A 19,669-nucleotide genomic window follows, 5' to 3' on the forward strand; every position below is an offset into this window, starting at 1 on the left:
CATTGTGTATTAATAATCTGCATGATGGAGTTGATGTCCTAGTAACCAATTTTGTGGATGATTTAAAGATAGGTGGAGGAGCATGGAAGTATTGAGCAAGCAGCGAGTTTGCAGAGGGACTTGGACAGCTTAGGAGAAAGGTCAAGTAAGTGTCAAATGGAATATAGTCTATGGAAGTGTATGGTCATCACTTTTAGAAGGAATAAACAGAAGGAAAATAGAGTATTGTTTAAAATGGGGGTGAATTCAGAAATAAGAGGTGCACTGGAACTTGGGAGTCCTAGTGCAGGATTCCCTAAAGGCTAACTTGCAGGTTGAGTTGGTAAGCAAATGAAATCTTGGCATTCATTTCAAAATGACTAGAATGTAGAAGCAAGAGTGTAATGCTAAGGCTTTACAAGGCATTGGTCAGACCACATTTGAGGGATTGTGAGCAATTTGGGCCCTGCATCTGAGAAATAATATTCTGGCATTGGAGAGATCCAGAGGAGATGTACAAGAATAATCCCAGGAATGAAAGGTGTTTGATGGCTCTGGGCCTGTACTTGCTGAAGTTTAGAAGAATGAGGAGTTTGTCATTGAAACCTAAGGAATATTGAAAGCCCTTGATAGAGTAGATGTGGAGAGGATGTTTCCAGTAGTGGGAGAGTGTAGGACCAGAAGGCACAGCTTCAGAGCAGAAGGACATTGCTTTAGACCACCTGGACAACACAAACACCTACGCCAGGATGCTGTTCATCAACTGTAGCTCAACATTTAATACCATCATTCCCACAATCCTGATCGAGAAGTTGCAGAACCTGGACCTCTGCAATTGGATCCTCGACTTCCTAACCGGAAGACCACAATCTGTGCGATTGGTGATAACATCTCCTCCTCACTAACGATCAACACTGGTGTACCTCAGGGGTGTGTGCTTAGCCTACTGCTTTACTCTCTATATACCCATGACTGTGTGGCTAGGCTCAAATACCATCTATAAATTTGCTGATAATACAACCATTGTTGGTAGAATCTTAGATGTGACGCGAGGGCGTACAGGAGTGAGATATGCCTGTTAGTAGAGTGGTGTCGCAACAACAACCTAGTACTCAACGTCAGTAAGATGAAAGAGCTAACTGTGGACTTCAGGAAGGGTAAGACGAAGGAACACATACCAATCCTCATAGAAGGATCAGAAGTGGAGAGAGTGAGCAGTTTCAAGTTCCTGTGTGTCAAGATCTCTAAGAATCTAACCTGGTCCCAACATATCAATGCAGTTATAAAGAAGGCAAGACAGCGGCTACACTTCATTAGGAGTTTGAAGCGATTTGGCATGTCAACAAATACACTCAAGAATTTCTATAGTTGTACTGTGGAGAGCATTCTGATAGGCTGCTTCACTGTCTGGTATGGAGGGGCTGCTGCACAAGACCGAAAGAAGCTGCAGAGGGTTGTAAATTTAGTTGGCTCCATTTTGGGTACTAGCCTTCAAAGTACCCAGGACATCTTCAAGGAATGGTGCTCAGGAAGGCAGCATCCATTATTAAGGACTTCCAGCACCCAGGGCATGCCCTTTTCTCACTGTTACCATCAAGTAGGAAGTTCAGAAGCCTGAAGGCACACACTCAACAGTTCAGGAGCAGCTTTTTCCCCCTCTGCCATCCGATTCCTAAATGGACCTTGAACCTTTGGACACTACCTCACTTTTTTAATACTGTATAATTTCTATTTTTTGCATGATAGGGGAGAACTCTAGGACCAGGGGGAAGAACCTCAGAATAGAAGGATGTCCCCTTTAGTCAGAGCCAAGTCATTGAGTTAATTTACTGGCTGTCTTCCAGGGAAGGTGGGATCTGTACAGAAAGGACGGATTGCACCTGAAATGGAGGGGGACTAATCCTAGCAGGAAAAATTGTTAATGCAACATGGTGGGGTTAAACTGGAGTTGCAGGGGGATGGGAACCAGAGTGCCAAAACAGTTAGTGGAGAGGTTGAGGAGGCAGATATTGGTAAAACCTCAGACAGTTAGAAATCAAAAGGTTGAGCATGGTGCGAAAAGTGTCTTGAGCTGCATATATTTCAATGCAAAAACTATCGTAGGAAAGGCGGGTGATAGTGCTGAAGAGGGGTAGCTGGTTTATAAATAGAGCCAATGTGTAGTGAGAAGAGGCTGTTGATAGGGAAACATCGCAGTCAACAGGATGAGTTGCAATATAAAAAGTGGACAAAATCAAAAATGATGAATACAGGACTGAAGGTGTTATATTTGAATGTCCACAGTATACGAAATGAGGTAGATGAACTTGTAGCACAGTTGCAAATTGGCAGGTATGATGTTGCAGGCATCACTGAATCATGGCTGAAAGAAGATTATAGCTGGGAGCTTAATGTCCAAGGATACACATTGTATCAAAAGGACAGGCAAGAAGGCAGAGGGGGCAACATTACTCTTACTAAAAAAAGAATTCAAATCATTAGAAAGAGGTGACATAAGGTCAGAAGGTGGATAGAGCTAAGGAACTGCAAGGGTAAAAAGATCCTGATGGGAGTTGTATACAGACCCCCAAGCAGTAGTAAGGATGTGGTCTACAAATTACAGCTGGTGATAAAAAATGTATGCCCAAAGGGCAATATTACAGTCATCATGAGGGATTCCAATTTGCAGGTAGATTGGGAAAATCAGATTGGTGCTGGATTCCAGGAGGGGGAATTTCTAGAGTGATGACGAGTTGACTTTTTAGAGCAGCTTGTGGTTGAGCCCACTAGGGGATCAGCTATTCTGGGCTGGGTGTTGCTGCAATGAACCAGAATTGAATTGAGAGCTTAAGGTGAAAGAACCCTTACGGGCAGAGATCATAAAATGATTGAATTCACCCTGAATTTTGAGAAGGAGAAGCTAAAGTCAGATACAGGTTTCTCCCGCCATCCGAAAGTAGAGCGTTCCTATGAAACGGTTCGTAAGCTGAAATGTCGTAAAGCGAAAAAGCAATTACCATTTATTTATATGGGAAAATTTTGTGAGCATTCGCAGACCCAAAAATAATCTACCAAGTCATGCCAAACAACACATAACACCTAAAATAACAGTAACATATAGTAAAAGCAGGAATGATATAAATACACAGCCTATATAAAGTACAAATACTTTTCCACAATCATTACTGCGCTGCTCTCCGTAGCGAAAATCTCACGCAAGCGCTGTCAGCAGAAAATCTCACGCAAGCGCTCTCAGCAGAAACACGGCGCAAGCGCTCTCCAGTAACCTTTAAGCGATGAAGCTGCCAAATCATACCAAATAACACGTAAAAATACACCGCCGATATAAAGTAGTAATTATGTATGTACAGTTTAGTATCACTTACTGGAATTGGGAAGACAGCGCAGAGCACACATGATGGTGTGTTAGACTGAGTCGTCGCGGGTTGGCTGGTGCAGTGGCCCCCACCCTCTGGGCTGTGAACCGATACATTGCCGTGAAGAACGTAGGGGTCCAGCAGTAGCCGGGAGATACACAGCACACCTTTAAGAAAAAAGCCGAAACAAACATGCTAATTAATTAGGTGCCGTCCGTAATTGTTGACCCAGATCAGTGCCGATTTCCGATTACGTTGTCTCTGATCTGGGCCAATAATTATGTGTCGGTGACACCTAATTAATTAGCATGTTTATTTCAGCCTTTTTCTTAAAGATGTGCTGTGTGTCTCCTGGCTACCTTTGCATTCTTTGCGAATCGTTATCTGTCCGTGGCCTGGGGGTTGGGGTGGTGGGACACTGGCGTGTCATCTCGTCGCCTGTTTCCATTAGAGCAGGCAGCTCATCTTCTTCTATCTCTGCCCTCCTCGATGTCGAAGATCGAGGTTCGTCATCTGCTGTGGCTGATGTGGAAGGCTTGTTTGACTGCTGAGCCTCGCGCATTTTTCTATCACACAGTTCTTTAATAAGGACTCACACCATCCTGCAAATATCCCCTAAACCGACGTACCCTTTCAAAATTAAAGTCGTACTTTATCATTACTCATTCGGTTTCGATTGTTATCCTTTTTTCTTCCAATTGCATCAGCTCTTCATTTGTCAGTTCTTGGTGATGGGATGCCAAAACCTCGTCAACATCATGTTCGTCAGCTTCCACAAGCCAAACTCACGTTGTCCTTACTTTGTTCACCATGATCAAAACGATTAATTATGTCTAGTTTTACGCTAGGTGTAACACCCTTACGAGCTCTTTCAGGCTTTTCTGATACCATAGAACTCATCTTGCAAACGGCTGCTCACAGGCACGTGTTAAAGCAAAGCAGTTCCGAATCCGGGGGAGAGCGTCTGCTCGGGGCGCACTGCCTTTTATCGCATGCTGAATTTTTTTTTCGTAACAGTGAAAACACCTTCTGAAAGCGAAAACAGGGTACTAATGTAGGTCTTTCGTAACAGTGAGGTTTCATAAAGCGAACGTTCGAAAAGCGGGGGACACCTGTATAATCAGTATTTCAGTGGAGTAAAGGGAATTACAGAGGCATGAGAGAAGAGTTGGCCAGAAATGATTGGAAAGGAACACTGGCAAGGATGACAGCAGAGCAGCAATGGCTGGAATTTCAGGAAACAATTTGGAAGGCACAGGATATATACATTCCAAAAAGGAAGAAGTATTATAAAGGAAAGATGACACAACTGTGGCTAACGAGCAGTCAAAGACAACATAAAAGCCAATGAGAGAGCATATAATAGAGCAAAAATTAGTGGGAAGTTAGAACTGGGAAGTTTTTAAAAACCAACAAAAGGTCAATAAGAATGTAAAGATGGAACATGAAAGTAAGCTAGCCAATAATATTAAAGAGGATACCAAAAGTTTCTTCAGATAGATGAAGTGTAAAAGAGAGACAAGAGTGGATATTGGACCACTGGAAAACATTGCTAGAGAGGTAGTAATGGGAGACAATGAAATAGTGGATGAACTGAATAAATATTTTGTATCAGTCTTCACCGTGGAAGATACTAGAAGTATGGTGGAAGTTCCAGGTGTCAGGAGTCATGAAGTGTATTAAAAATCCATTACTAGAGAGAAGGTTGTTGGGAAGCAGAAAGGTTTGAAGTCACCTAGACCCGATGGTGTACACCCCAGGGTTCTGAAAGAGGTGGCTGAAGAGATTGTGCAGGCATTAGTAATGGTCTTTCAAGAATCACTAGATTCTGGAATGGTTCTAGATTACTGGAAAATTGCAAGTGTGACTCCACACTTCAAGAAGGGTCAGAGGCAGAAGAACAGAAATTATAGGTCAGTTAGTCGGACCTCAGTAATTGGGAATATGTTGGAGTCGATTATCGAGGATGAGGTCTTGGTACTTGGAGGCACATTATAAAATAGTCTGCATGGTTTCCTCAAGGGAAAATCTTGCTTGACAAATCTGTTGGAATTCTTTGAAGAAACACCAAGCAGGATAGACAAAGGAGAATTGGTTGATGTTGTGTATGTAAGGGGGGTTTCGACTTTTATGTTACTGCGGAGGCTAATTAAAATGGCCTCTTTGTTATGTTAATCTGGGGAATGCGGCTTTGTTGTGTTAAACGCTGAGAAAGTTTGCGCTAGCAGCTTGTTTTGGTTTAGAGTGTGATAAGAAATATGTTATTGACCAATTGGGATAGTTGTTATGGTTTTGGTGTATTTGAAGATACTGTATGCGCGGGGTTTGGAGGCAGAAGGCGGGAGAGCGAGACAGAGGATGGACGAGGTGCTGTGAGTCCGCTAATGGGGTCGGACCCCGAGGAGGGGGTTCAGCGCGGAGATGGACTCGTGTGGAGCGTCTGGTCGACAACCGTTGTTGGTCCCAGGCGGCCAGTCGAGGTGGTCCGAGGGGTCGCAGGGTGAAGAAGAAGGTCCTTGAGCTCCAACTGTTTTGTGCATGAAGAGATTGAACTTTGATAAGTGTGGCGCCTTTTATTTTCCTTCTATATTTTATTCTCTCTTAATTATATAGTTCCAGTAATATCTATAAACTATAAATCATTTAATTGCATCTGGTGTATTGTCTGTTATTTGGGCGGGGTGGGGTACATCACACAGCGTCCACACAAACGAATTATCCAGTTTGGCGGGGCCGAGGCTGTTTCCCTGGACGACAGTGAGCCGAGCGACCCTGAGGGCGGCCGGGGAGGCTACATGGTGTGGGCTTTGTCCGGGATTGAGTCTGCTGGTATGCTGTGTGGGTGCCCTGTTTAAATCTGTAATGTGTGTCTCTGTGGGTTACTTGCTGGTGATTGCTGTATGCGTGGTGGGTGAGGTCTTTGTTCGAGTTCAGACTAGCATTGATGAGTTGGAGGTGGCACTTGGGGCTGTCCATGCGGTTGGGAGAGAGAGGAAAGAGTGGTCTGATTTGGAGGTAGGGTCTGCGAATAAATGTTCTAGCTTTGGCAGGCTCTGCCTGGCGTTTGGGATTGTGTCCACCCCAAGAGGGGCGGAGGCGTGTGAGACGTGGGCGGAGCGGATCTCGCAGTTGTTAGATGAGTGGCAGAGCTCGGTTGAGGGAGAGCGACAGGGATTGGTTGAAAGTTTGAGTAGGCGGGCTGGTGACGGTGTTAAAGCTGTCAGGTTCACTTACACCGTAGTGACAGCTGTCAGTTATTTGAAGGAAGGGGGAAAGTTTTCAGTGTGTCTTCTCTGGCTAGGAGGGCCGCTAAATTGCTTGCAGTGCCAGGGGGATCATTTCAAGGGATCAGCCCCTCCTTCAGTTGTTCAGCTGATCAGAGAGGTGTCGGGAAACTTAGTAGAGGCCCAATGGGGGGAACGGCTTGTGTTCTCTGGGGAAGCACGTTCCCAGCAATGTACCACTGAACTTACGAAAGGAAAAGACCCTATTCCTGAAGGCTTAGAGGGGCCACGCCCCAGGGTGTCGCTATGGATAGAGGGAAGCGATGCTAAAGCTATCCTCGACCCCGGGGCACAGATCAAGTTGTACAGTTCGTTTTAAAACCGGTGTCTGAAGCATTTATCCTTGACAACCACAAGGGCACCGGAGACTTTGGGTACTAGTGGCAGTAGTTATCCAGAAGATGATGATTGGTTAATGACCCTGGAAGTCATGGAGGCATTTTCTGGACATCCAGTGTGTCGAGTTGCTTCCGAGGACGTGTGTAGCAGCCTTGAGCCAGTACCGAATTTAAACAAGACCCAGTAGTGGTACGGCTTGGGGAAAGTAGCTGAGGGTGAGACCCTCTTAGTAGGTGCTCCAAACTATCACGAGGGAGGGGAGTTGACCGCTGAAGACACCTCAGTGAGAGAGAGGTCGCGGCAACTGGACCCTAGCGGCGTGGAAAATGAAGACAGCGTGTGTGCGGATTATGCGACGTGGTTTAATGTGCTGCATCTGAGGAGTGGATGTTGCCAGATCCTGAGGAGTGCGGCTGTTGAGCCGAAGACGGCCGTTACTAATTTCCTAGAATTCTTCTGATCTGAAAAGATGCCCAAGGGCATATCCGGAGCCCCTGCATCCTTCTCGCGGGGCATGAGGAAGACCATTGGGGAAGTGAAGGTGTGTGGAGTTTTGGCGTATGTGGATGACCACCTAGAGCTTGGATTCGCCTGTGGGGACTATGAAGTGAGGCGAGTGGCTGAGCCCGGGCGACCGAAGCGAAGTGTCAAATGTGGAGGAGTTTTTGGCCGGAGGAGTTTGGTGCAATGTGAGAAAAATGACCCGACATACCAGTTGAACTTCCTGGTGTTGGAACAGACGGTGGTGGACCAGGGGATGGAAACCCAGGTCGTCAACCTGAATGAGACACAGGGAAGAGAGGGGATTTTCACCACACTGTGGTCATGTACTGATGAATTAATCCAGCGAGAAGAAACAATGACCCACCTTCAAAGGGATCAGCAGAAACTCAAGACGTCGATTCAAAACAGATTGGAAGACTTGCAAGTTGGGGAAGATCAAGAAAGTGTCCTGACTAAGGTCAACAGAAAACCGAGAGCCCAGGGAGGGGAGTTTGACTACACTCCCGAGGAGGTGAAGAAATGGAGGACAGATCTCGGAAAAGGGAGGCGGATGCTTGAAAGGAACCTGAAGATGACTATCGCGAGTTTAAATGAAGTGGAAAAACTGAAAGTTGACCTGGAAGACGTCCTCAGGAAGAAACAACCGGAGGCTGAACATCCTTTAACTGCTGCTTTTCAGGTCAGGGTGGAAGAAGCTGGTGGGGTAACTGCATCTCAGATTGAGATGGCCAGGAACCCTGAGTCAGAACTGCTGAGGCTGTGGCGAGAGTTGAAGGAGTCCTGGAAGAAGCTGACGTCTCAACTGCAGGAGGGTGAAGGGGTAGCCTCGGCTAAATGTTTCAGTTTGGAGAAACTTAAACAGCAGCTACCGATCGAGGGAATGAGGAAGGATACGGATTCGAAGGATGATGTGTTGCACATGTGGTACATGCTGCCTTTCGCTAACTTCCCCATGATTGAGGAAGTGACCTTTGGCCCTTCTCCCACTGAGTCAGGTGTAGTGGGGAGGGCTAGCTGTGGGCAGTCTGAGTTGCGGCAGGATCGGGAAGGAGGAGAGGCGGGGCCCGGGACACGGGACAAGGGGCTCCGAGCTGTAGTGGTGGCCTGAGTGAGAGAGGAGTTGGCAAACAGGCCCGAGGTATCCCTAGTAGTGTCTGAGCCTTTTGGGTTTAGGTGAGGGGGTACGGAGGTCTCGGAGGGTTAAGAAGCTCCCAGATAGGTTCGCCTATGTAACACCCGTGGGACGGGCGTAAGGTCCACTGTTTGGGGAGCACTGGCACTGTGTGTATCTGTGTATGTGTGTGTTGTGTGTCTGCAGGACTGGTTGGCGAGTTATTTAGAAGTCATGAGGACATGACTTTATTTGGTGGGGGGGGAGTGTAAGGGGGTTTCGACTTTTATGTTACTGCGGAGGCTAATTAAAATGGCCTCTTTGTTATGTTAATCTGGGGAATGTGGCTTTGTTGTGTTAAACGCTGAGAAAGTTTGCGCTAGCGGCTTGTTTTGGTTTAGAGTGTGATAAGAAATATGTTATTAACCAATTGGGATAGTTGTTATGGTTTTGGGGTATTTGAAGATACTGTATGCGTGCGGTTTTGGGGCAGAAGGCGGGAGAGCGAGACAGAGGATGGACGAGGTGCTGTGAGTCCGCTAACGGGGTCGGACCCCGAGGAGAGTGTTCGGCGAGGAGACGGAGACGGACTCGTGTGGAGTGTCTGGTCCACCACCGTTGTTGGTCCCAGGCGGCCGGTCGAGGTGGTCCGAGGGGTCGCAGGGTGAAGAAGAAGGTCCTTGAGCTCCAACTGTTTTGTGCATGAAGAGATTGAACTTTGATAAGTGTGGCGCCTTTTATTTTCCTTCTATATTTTATTCTCTCTTAATTATATAGTTCCAGTAATATCTATAAACTGTAAATCATTTAATTACATCTGGTGTATTGTCTGTTATTTGGGCGGGGTGGGGTACATCACACAGCATCCACACAAATGAATTACCCAGTTTGGCGGGACCGAGGCTGTTTCCCTAGACGACGGCGAGCCGAGTGATCCTGAGGGCGGCCCGGGGGGCTACATGTACTTGGATTTTCAGAAGGCCTTTAAAAAGTTGCCGCACAAGGTTGCTTAACAAGCTATGAGCCTATGGTTTTACAGGAAAGATTCTAGCATGGAGAAAGCAGTGGTCAATTGGCAGGAGGCAAGGAGTGAGAATAAAGGGAGCCTTTTCTGGTTGGCTGCTGGTAATGAGTGGTGTTCCACAGGGCTCTGTGTTGGGACCGATTTTTTACGTTATATATTAATGATTTGGATGACGGAATTGATAGCTTTTCTGCAGAGCTTGCAAATGATATAAAGGTAGGTGGAGGGGCAGGTTGTTTTGAGGAAGTAGGCTACGGAAGGTCTTAGATTAGGAGAATGGGCAAAGAAATCACAGATGAAATACGATACAGGTAGTGTATGGTCATGCACTTTGGTAGAAGAAATGAAAAGATTGACTATTTTCTAATTGGAGAGAAAATACAAAAAACTAAGGTGCAAAGGGGTTGTCCTTGTGCAGGATTCCCTAAAGGTTAATTTGCAGATTGAGTCTGAGGTAAGAAAGGCAAATGCAATGTTAGCATTGATTTCAAGAGGATTAGAATATAAAAGCAAGGATGTAATGTTGTGACTTTATAAAGCTCTGATGAAGCCTCACTTGGAGCATTGTGAGCAGTTTTGGGCCCTTTATCTTAGAAAGGATGAGGTGAAACTGGAGAGGGTTCAAAGGATCTTCACAAAAATGATTCCAGGATTGAATGGCTTGTCATATGAAGAGCATTTGATGGATCTGGGCCTGTAGTCACTAGAATTCAGAAGAATGAGGGGTGACTTCATTGAAACCTATCAAATGGTGAAAGGCCTTGATAGAGTGGAAGTGGAGAGGACGTTTCCTATGGTGGGAGAGTCTAAGACCAGAGGATACAGCCTCAGAATAGAGGGGTGTCCTTTTAGAATGGAGAGGAGGAAGAATTTCTTTAGCCAGAGAGTAGTGAATCCATGGAATTCTTTGCCACAAGCAGCAGTGGAGGCCAAGTGTGAATGTATATTTAAGGCAGAGGTTGAAAGATTCTTGATTGGTCAGGGCATGAAGGGATACGGGGAGAAGGCAAGAGACTGGGGCTGAGAGGAAGATTGGATCAGCTATGATGGAATGGTGGAGCAGACTTGATGGGCCAAGTAGCCTAATTCTGCTCCTATATCTTATGGTCTTAAAACAGAGATTGATAGGTCCTTGATTAGTAAAGGTCTCAGAGGTTATGGGGAGAAGGCAGGAGAATGGGGTTGAGAGGAAAAATAAAACAGCCATGATGGAATGGTGGAGCAGATTCGATGGGCCAAATAGCAAGAAGGGCTCTTTTGTTTTATGATCTTTTGGTCTAATCTCACCTACTAGATCAGCTTGTTGCTTTTTCTGTTAATTAAAAATCTTGTTAGATGTTGCAGGTTCACCAAGTTGGCATCTCATTTTCAGGTATGAGTGTTGCTGGTCTTGGCAAACTCTTCCACATTTATTGAAGAGTGTTGGTCTTGTGGCTTGCTGATAGTGCTAGTGTATGATATGCTGAAAAATAAGCCTGTAGATTGTGGAGCGGCTGCTATTGATTGCTCACAATGTTGTTTATACCCAGTACAGATACACCTGTGCTATTTTACCTTATTTTGCACTGTTGTTGTGCCAGATAAGTTGATGGAAAATAATTTATGTGGGCACTTGAGATTTTATCTCCAGTAGAATTTGTACTTGGCTTGTGCATAAGCATCTGCAACAGCAGGTTTTTTAAAAATCTTCAATTGTAGACTTGATACACCCTATCCTTGTTATATGCATCTTCAGACAATACAGATGCACAGTTGTGCGAGGAACCTATTTCTACCAACGCCTCATTATATGCGTCCAAAGCTCACAGTTATGCGAGGAGCACTGCTTTCCCGCCAATATAAGTCGCGTGCACACACCTCACAGTCTCACTGTTGGGATGAGAAGCACCGCTTTCCCGCCAATACAAGTCAGGTGCACGCGCCTCACAATCTCACTCCCGCCACTCTCGCATTGGTTTTGCCTACGGTGCAGTGATTTTGTGCTTGAAATATTTAGCTATGCCTCCTAAGCGTCCGATGTCATGTCCTGGGCCATCAGCCGAGTGGCAGAGAACGGCTTTAACACTTGAAAAAAAGTTGGAAATTATAAACAGCGCGGCATCAGCTGAAGGTGACACAGCTGTGGGATGCTACTACCAGGAACAGAATCTTGCCTTTAAAGTTCTTTTGTTGCTTGACTATGCGCCAGTCCATCCTAAACATTTAGACAGCATTCATCCTAACATAACAGTGCGTTTCCTGCCACCTAACACAACATCGCTGATTCAACCACTCGACCAAGGTGTGATCCACATTCAAGGTGTATGTTTTTTTTAACGGCGAACTATCTCTCAGATGCTGCAAGCAACAGAGGATTTTGAAAATCCCGGGAGTTTACCAACGGTGAGGGAATAGTGGAAGTTGGAACATTTGGCACAAATGGCTATGGACATGGACCCAAGTTTAGAACAGAGTCAGCATTTCGGTCGTTCCCTGCCGTCAACCCTTCTTCCCTACAAGCAAATTTATGCTGAAAAACAAAATGCTGCCAAGCAAACAACCCTCACCACTTTCTTCAAATCGGTGTCATCTCTTGCTGCCGGCAGTTCTAAGAGTTCTGTGAGTCTTCCTTCATCCCTTGCTGTGCTTGATATGGTCCTGACGACCACAACCATCCACCTTATCCATGTAAAGCTGCCCGACACCATAACAACCACTCACCTCCCAGAGGGAACACACCTGCCACTCTTGGTGAGTAGGATGTTAACTTTCTATGATTTATTACTTTGAATATTACCTTAAATAGTTGAAATATAATACAAATGTCTTGTGGTACTGCTTTTATGTCATATTGGTATGAAAATGTGAATAAATTACAAATAAAACATATTTAGGAAGCCCTCTGGAACGCATCCCTGTTTTCTCAATTTAAATAATTATTCATATTATGGGATTTCATATTATGGGATTTCACATTATGCGTCGACTGTGAGGAACATATCCCCCCCATATAACGAGGATAGGGTGTACATCAATTTTAATTTAAAAGGAGAGCTAGCTCTGATAAAGAAAAGCAATGGCATGTTTTTGAAAAGGTGGTAGTAACGTCACGTTAATGTGCTTTGTCACAAAGCAGAATGACAGGTTAGACAATACTATTCATCAGGAGCTGTTTGGTTGGTTTGTAACACTTAATACAAAATATTTCACTGTTTTGAGAAAGTTAGTGATGTTTGGTTTTAATGATTCATAATTTATGGCTGCAGACTTAGCACTACATTTGTGTTCTGGCAATTTCATCTAGTTAGCATATGAATTCAGAGGAAGTCAATGTTTAGGTATGTGAGGTCTATTTTCCTTGGTTGATGGATTCATTTCTGGTGTATACATTTACTGGCATTGTTACTGTGACCGCCAGTCCTGTGATAGTGCAAGCAGCAAAATCATATGGTGTCCTGGTTTCCTAGGAAAGAGAGAATCCCAACCAGGGAGTAATTTGGCCGAGTTATTCTTTCAAAATTTATGCTAAATTTAACATTTCTGTCAAACCTACTGTATTTAGAATGCAAGTGTAAATATTGCAAAACATCAGATTGATCCAATTTGTTCTCTTTGTTCTTAAGATCAAGACCAGCTACAGAGAAGAAATCGACAAACACCAAACCAAAAAGGACTCATTTGTGCTAGATCAGAATCTTGGTCCAGCTCGGGCAGCAGTGGAAGATTAACCGCTACTGAGCACATTAAGGTGTGTTTAATGGTAATGAATATGAATGAACACTTGAGAATAATTAAGTTTTTTTTAACAGGCTAATTGACATACTGGTTTTGCTTTATTTTTAACTCTTGGCTCCTTGACTTTGCCAAAATCTGTTGAGATAATAATTAATTGGCTAAAACTAAGAAGAAAACTATTTTTAAGATAGCAAATGTATACGAAAAAGGATTCTGAATAGTTTTGTACAACCAATAGCTTTGGTACAGTGCTATTGTACAACATTCGGCCTCTTTTGCCCAGTTCAGATTATGGGTTTTGGACCTGAAAAATGAAGTTTATTTCTCTTTCCACAGATGCTGCTGACCTTAATATTTCCACGATTTTTGTTTTATTTATTTTATTCTACCCCACCTTTTCAACCTTCTCCAGTTTTGTACTTGATTTGTCATTTTCATGATCTAAATTAGGCTTCATGTGCATTCCACACTTCTCTCCATCACTGGCGTCTACTCTTACTGAGCAGTTTTGGGCCCCTAATCTATGAAAAGATGTGCTGGCATTAGAGAGGGTGCAAAGGAGGTTGACGAGAATGATTCCAGGAATGAAAGGGTTAACATAGGAGTGTTTAAAGGCTCAGCATCTGTACTCAGTGGAGTTTAGAAGGATGAGATGGGATCTCATTGAAACCTATCGAATATAGAAAGGCCTAGATAGAGTGGATGCAGAGAGGATGTTTCCTTTGGTGGGGGAGTGTAGGACCACAGGACATAGTCTTAGAATAGAGGGTCGTGCATTTTGAACAGAGATGAGGAGGAATTTCTTCAGCCAGAGCGTAGTGAACCTGTGGAATCATTGCCACAGACAGGAGTGGAGGCCAAGTCATTGGCTATATTTAAAGCAGAGATTGGTAGGTTTTGATTAGTCAGAGGGTCAAAGGTTACAGGGAGAAAGCATGAGAATGGGGTTGAGAGGGATAATAAACTTGATGTTCCAAATGGTCTAACTATGCCCCTACATGTTATGGTCTAAGTGTTGAATTTCATGACATTGATGTTAACTACATCAGTGTTTTGTAATATTTTTTGCTGATAGATTGCCTGATTTATTCCCAAGAATACTTTTCAGCAATTAACCTCCTATTGACCTCTCTTTCTGTGAAATATTCTGTTTCCACCATGATTATTGATCAGTACATGGAAGTGATGAGTCGTTAAACAGAGTTCCTATCTTCTCATTTATGCACTTTATATACCCTCAGTGGCCACTCTATTACAGCGGTCTCCAACCACCAGGCCGCAAAGCATGTGCCACCGGGCCGCAAAGCATGTGCTACCAGGCCGCAAGGAAACCATATGAGTCAGCTGCACCTTTCCTCATTCCCTGTCACGCACTGTTGAACTTGAACATAGGGTTGCCAACTGTCCCGTATTTGCCGGGACAGCCCATAAATTGGGCTAATTTGGTTTGTCCCATATGGGACCACCCTTGTCCCGTATTTCCCCCGCTAATGTAGAGCGTTCCTATGAAACCTTTCGTGCCAAAGTGGTGTGAAACGAAGAAACAATTACCATTAATTTATATGGGAAAAATTTTTGAGCGTTCCCAGACCCAAAAAATAACCTAACAAATCATACCAAATAACACATAAAACTGAAAATAAGTAACACTAACATATAGTAAAAGCAGGAATGATATGATAAATACACAGCCTATATAAAGTAGAAATAATGTATGAACAGTATAGTTGGGAAGATGAAGGCAAAACCGGCTTGTGGGGGCAAATATCAGCACGTACGTGCATGCCCACATCACATGCGCAGTCACACATGCGCACACAGGTGCCTGCGCAAGGCTTCATGGTCATGCTTGTCTTTCCTGGGGTAAGGTGTCCCGGGATTTGACTGCTACTTTTGTCCCTTATTTGGGAGTGAGAAAGTTGGCAACCCTAACTGTAAAAGACATGTTGAGGTGAGTATAACCCTACTTGAACACCTCCCCCCCCCCCCCATCCCACTGGTTGGCCGGTCCACAAGAATATTGTCAATATTAAACCGGTCCGCAGTGCAAAAAAGGTTGGTACCCTGCTCTGTTAGGTACACCTGTATATCTGCTCATCAATGCAAATCAGCCAATCATGTGGCAGCAACTCAAAGCATGCATAAATGCAGATTTTATCAAAGGTTCAGTTGTTCAGACCAAACATTAGAATGGTGATGAAATGTGTCCTTGGTGACTTTGACAGTGGAGTGATTGTTGGTGCCAGACGTGGTGGTTTGAGTATCTCAGGCTATGTCCACACTAGACTGGATAAATCCGTAACCGAAGATTTTTCTCTTCGTTTTGACCCTCCGTCCACTCTGAAACGGCATTTTCTTCCCCCAAAAACAGAGATTTTCTAAAATGCCCTCCAGAGTGTGTAAATTTGAAAACGCCGATTGTGCAGAGCAGTGTGGACGGGGTAAACGGATATTTTTAAAAACGCTGTCATGACTTGCTAGTGGCGGCAATGCGGCATTTCATTGTTTTCTTGAACGCAACCCCCCCCATACAACTTAACAATTTCAGAACAGACGGCAACAAGACTGAAGCCAGAAGAGTTAGAAATGTACTCACCAAATACTTTGACCCATAGCTTACTGAATAAATAAGTATACTCACTTTGCCCTGTTTTCTGTCCTTGCTTGCATGAAGGTGGTTTACCTATTTATGCAAGTACTTCTCTGACAATAGATGTGTAACAGCCTAATGTAGCATTGTATGGAAATACAAGATAACACTGATGCAGACATGTTTTATACATTTAACAAGGTGCTTTATTAATGCAACAGAATTAATCAGTTTTTCAGTGTTCGTCATCAGCTGGGTCATACTGTCCGTGAACTCCCTGTCGGTTGCCTCCATACACTCCATACATTTGTTGTTTTTTAGTTTTAAGTCCTCCTGCGCGAGAGCCAACAGCAATCCCTTTTAAGTTTTTCTAGTCTGTAACTGGACAAACGCGCACCAGGTATACTGTTTCCTCTTTGCTTGTTTTCTGTGTGTCCTGCGCATGCCCAGTAGGAGGAGATTCGCCCAAATATCCGTTCTAATGTGGACGGAGTTATTTTGAAAAACGCCTGGTGTGGACACCTATTGTTTTTATGCGAAACCGGTGTTTTCAAAATTATCCGGTCTAGTGTGGACGTAGCCTCAGAAACTACTGATCTCCTGGGATTTTCATGCACAATAATCTCTAGAACAACAGAGAGTAGTGCAAAAAAAACAATGAACATCCAGTGAGTGGAACTTCTGTGGGGTAAAAGGCCTTGTTTATGAGACAGGTCAGAGGAGTGTGGCCAGACTGGTTCAAGCTCACAGGAGGGCAACAGTAACTCAAATAACCACGTGTTACATCAGTGGTGTGCAGAAGAATGTTTCTGAATGTACAACACATTGAACCTTGAACTGGATAACCTACAGCAGCAGAAGACTACAAGCATACACTCAGTTACCACTTTAGTGAGTACAAAAGGTACCAAATAAAGTGGCCACTGGGTGTATGATTTGGACTCCAAGTTTTCCACAACCAGTTTTATGGGTCAGCAAATATGGATCTGTTGATTTGCAGGTCAATTATAGTAGTGTTTAATTTAGTTTGCTTTACTGAAAAAAAACTAATGAACAACTATGTGTTGTAGGTTGATTCTTTTTAAATCTAAACTCCATTGCAAGCTATGGTGTTGCTTGCAAAGCCAGCATTTATCAAGAAGATGGTGGTGAGTTTCCATCTTGACAGTCCTTAAGATATTATATTTAAGTCAGGAGTTTCAGGACTTAGAACAAGAAACTATGAAGAAATTGTGATATACTTCCAATGTATGATGTGTGATTTTGAAAGAAACTTGTAATTGGTGCTGTGCCTTCAACTTCTGCTTTTCATGTTGTGAGTTTGGGAGTTTCTGTTGGATGGGTCTGGGTGAGTAGCTGTGCTTTCACAGGTAGAGGTGCAATGACTGACCTTAAGGGTGACACATAGCGTACTGAACAAGTGGCTGTTTTGGGTTGGCACAAGTTGAGTTTCTTAACTGTTGTTGGAACTCCAGTCATTCAAGCAAGCGGAGTAAATTTCATTACACTCTTGGCTAAGTGCTATCGATGGTGCAATATTTTTGTGGTGTCTAGACCTGATTAACTTGGTGTAGGATCCCCAGCCTATGACTTGCTTTTTGGCTGCATTATTTATTTGTTAGTCCAGATAGATTTCTAGTCAATAATTACCCCCATAGAATTTGAAGATGGATGACTTGGCAATGAAAATTTCATTGGGAAAGTAATCAGTTTGCCTTGTTACAGATGACTATTTACCGACACCTCATACCTAAAAAAGGTAGATATCTTATACATCCTGAAGACATTTGGAGTAGAGTAATCCTAGCAAAATCCAAACTAAGCACTGGTGAGAAAGTATAACTTAACACTGATGTCTCCAATACTTTTCTTTTTTGTAAATGTTAGTTTTGTGGCATATTTAATTCCCTCGTGTGGGCACGTTTCCAAGTGGTTAAGGCATTGGGCTAGCGACCTGAAGGTTGTAAGTTCAAGCCCTAGCCAAGGCAACATGTGTTGTGTCCTTGAGCAAGGCACTTAATCACACATTGCTCTGTGATGACACTGGTGCCAAGCTGTATGGGTCCTAATGCCCTTCCCTTGGACAACATTGGTGTCGTGGAGAGGGGAGACTTGCAGCATGGGCAACTGCTGGTCTTCCATACAACTTTGCCCAGGCCTGCACCTGGGAGAGTGAAGACTTTCCAGGCACAGATCCATGGTCTCGCAAGACGAACGGATGCCTTTACCTAATTCCCAACCTTGCTCACTTTTTAATCACATTTCTATGATGAGTATTAGATATATTTCTATTTGTGTCATTAATTCATCTCCCTTGCTGGATAAAGAGCCTTCAGTTTTCTTTTACCATTTTTCCAGAACCTGTTACCTCACATATTAGCTAACTGAAGGTATGGTGACACGAGACTACAGTTGCCATATTCTGGAGCAACTAAACAAAGTGCTGGAGGAATTCAGCAGATCAGGCAGCATCTGTGGAAGCAGAGGGATAGTCAATGTTCAAAATGTTACTTTCCAATAAACTCAGGTTATCATCACCCATTTTGCTAGTCTCCAATATGACTTTCTCATTTATCTTTAGTTTTCTAAATTTCTTCTCTTCAAAACCCTCTCCATGCAATATTAAGTTCCAAGCCTTTTCTACAGCCTTGTTTATTCAACTCACTATAAAGCATTGGTTGCAGCCTATATCCATACTTCCACAGTTCTTTCCAACTTAGATGGAGGCCACTTTGACTCATCTATACTGGCTCACAGAGCAATTCTGTTCTCTGCCATTTCTCCCCATTCTCCCCAATTTTCCATTAGCTTTCCCAAAACTCCACCACTCACCCACACAATCAGGACAACGTTTAGTGACCAGTGAACTTCCCCACCTGTATGTGTTCGTCCATCGTCAACATCGATGAGGACCTTGACACCATTATGATGTTGAGACTAGCGCATGATTTGGATTTAAGTGAGGGAGAGTTGCGTAGCGTCAGCCTCACTCTCTCTTCCCAATTCCCATCTGGATCCAGTGGCAAGACAGAGTCAAGACAGCTGGAGATGGGACTAGGCGCAGTGGATAACCAGGACGTCTTCTGTGTCTTGTCCTGCTCTACATGTTCCACGACGCTTGCAGAGACCGCCTTCTTGACCGTTGGACCTTCCGTTGGTCTCGTCCACTCAATCCGCTGGAGTCTGTCATATGCTGGGATAGACAACTCCCTATCTCACCGCGGGGTTGAGACCCATCGGTTACCCTCACCTGGTTTAGCCGGCTTGTCAAAGCTGTTGCCCGGGGTGTGGCCGCTGTTACATGCAAACAGCTACAGGGAGCCACAGTTGAGAGCTGAGTGCCAGGTGGGAACCAAAGGTGGACTAACTGCCTTGAAAAGGACGTGACATGTTCCCCCACCAGAGGTGCTACCCCTCCCTGATACCCCATACACCCCACTTGTATATCAATGAGATGTAAGAAGAAAATGGAGGTATTGGGAGAAGCATATGCAGTTCCTGAGAAAGCTCTAATAGCTGCACCCCTTTATCATTAGAAAGTGAAATGTGCCCCAATAGAACAAATTCAACTTCCCCTTTACCAATATTGCTACTATTGCTTCATAATTGAAATCTAGTTATTCAGCATCATCCTCTGAGCTACAAATGTGTTTCCTGATCTTCGTGACTGTATATCAATCTGCACATGGCTCTGAATGTAATCCAAATATTACAATAACTTTTTTAAAAATATGGGCCTTAAATTCTCATACTCCTCCAGTAGAATTT

General features: G+C 44.0%; 1 protein-coding gene across 6 annotated transcripts in view; it reads left to right on the forward strand.

The window, feature by feature from the left end:
• Positions 1-19,669, forward strand: part of LOC140204441 (spermatogenesis-associated protein 7-like) — a 95,594-nt gene that overhangs the window by 26,408 nt on the left and 49,517 nt on the right. For 4 of the 6 annotated variants that reach the window (XM_072271163.1, XM_072271172.1, XM_072271178.1 and 1 more), the window contains one exon: positions 13,200-13,324. In XM_072271163.1, coding sequence (XP_072127264.1) covers positions 13,200-13,324 — 125 coding nt within the window. Of the gene's footprint in view, positions 1-12,150; positions 12,328-13,199; positions 13,325-19,669 lie in introns of those variants that run through there. The other 2 variants (XM_072271188.1, XM_072271182.1) reach the window with 1 other exon arrangement.

This window comes from Mobula birostris, chromosome 1 (assembly GCF_030028105.1).
Source record: "Mobula birostris isolate sMobBir1 chromosome 1, sMobBir1.hap1, whole genome shotgun sequence".
NCBI lineage: Eukaryota > Metazoa > Chordata > Chondrichthyes > Myliobatiformes > Myliobatidae > Mobula > Mobula birostris.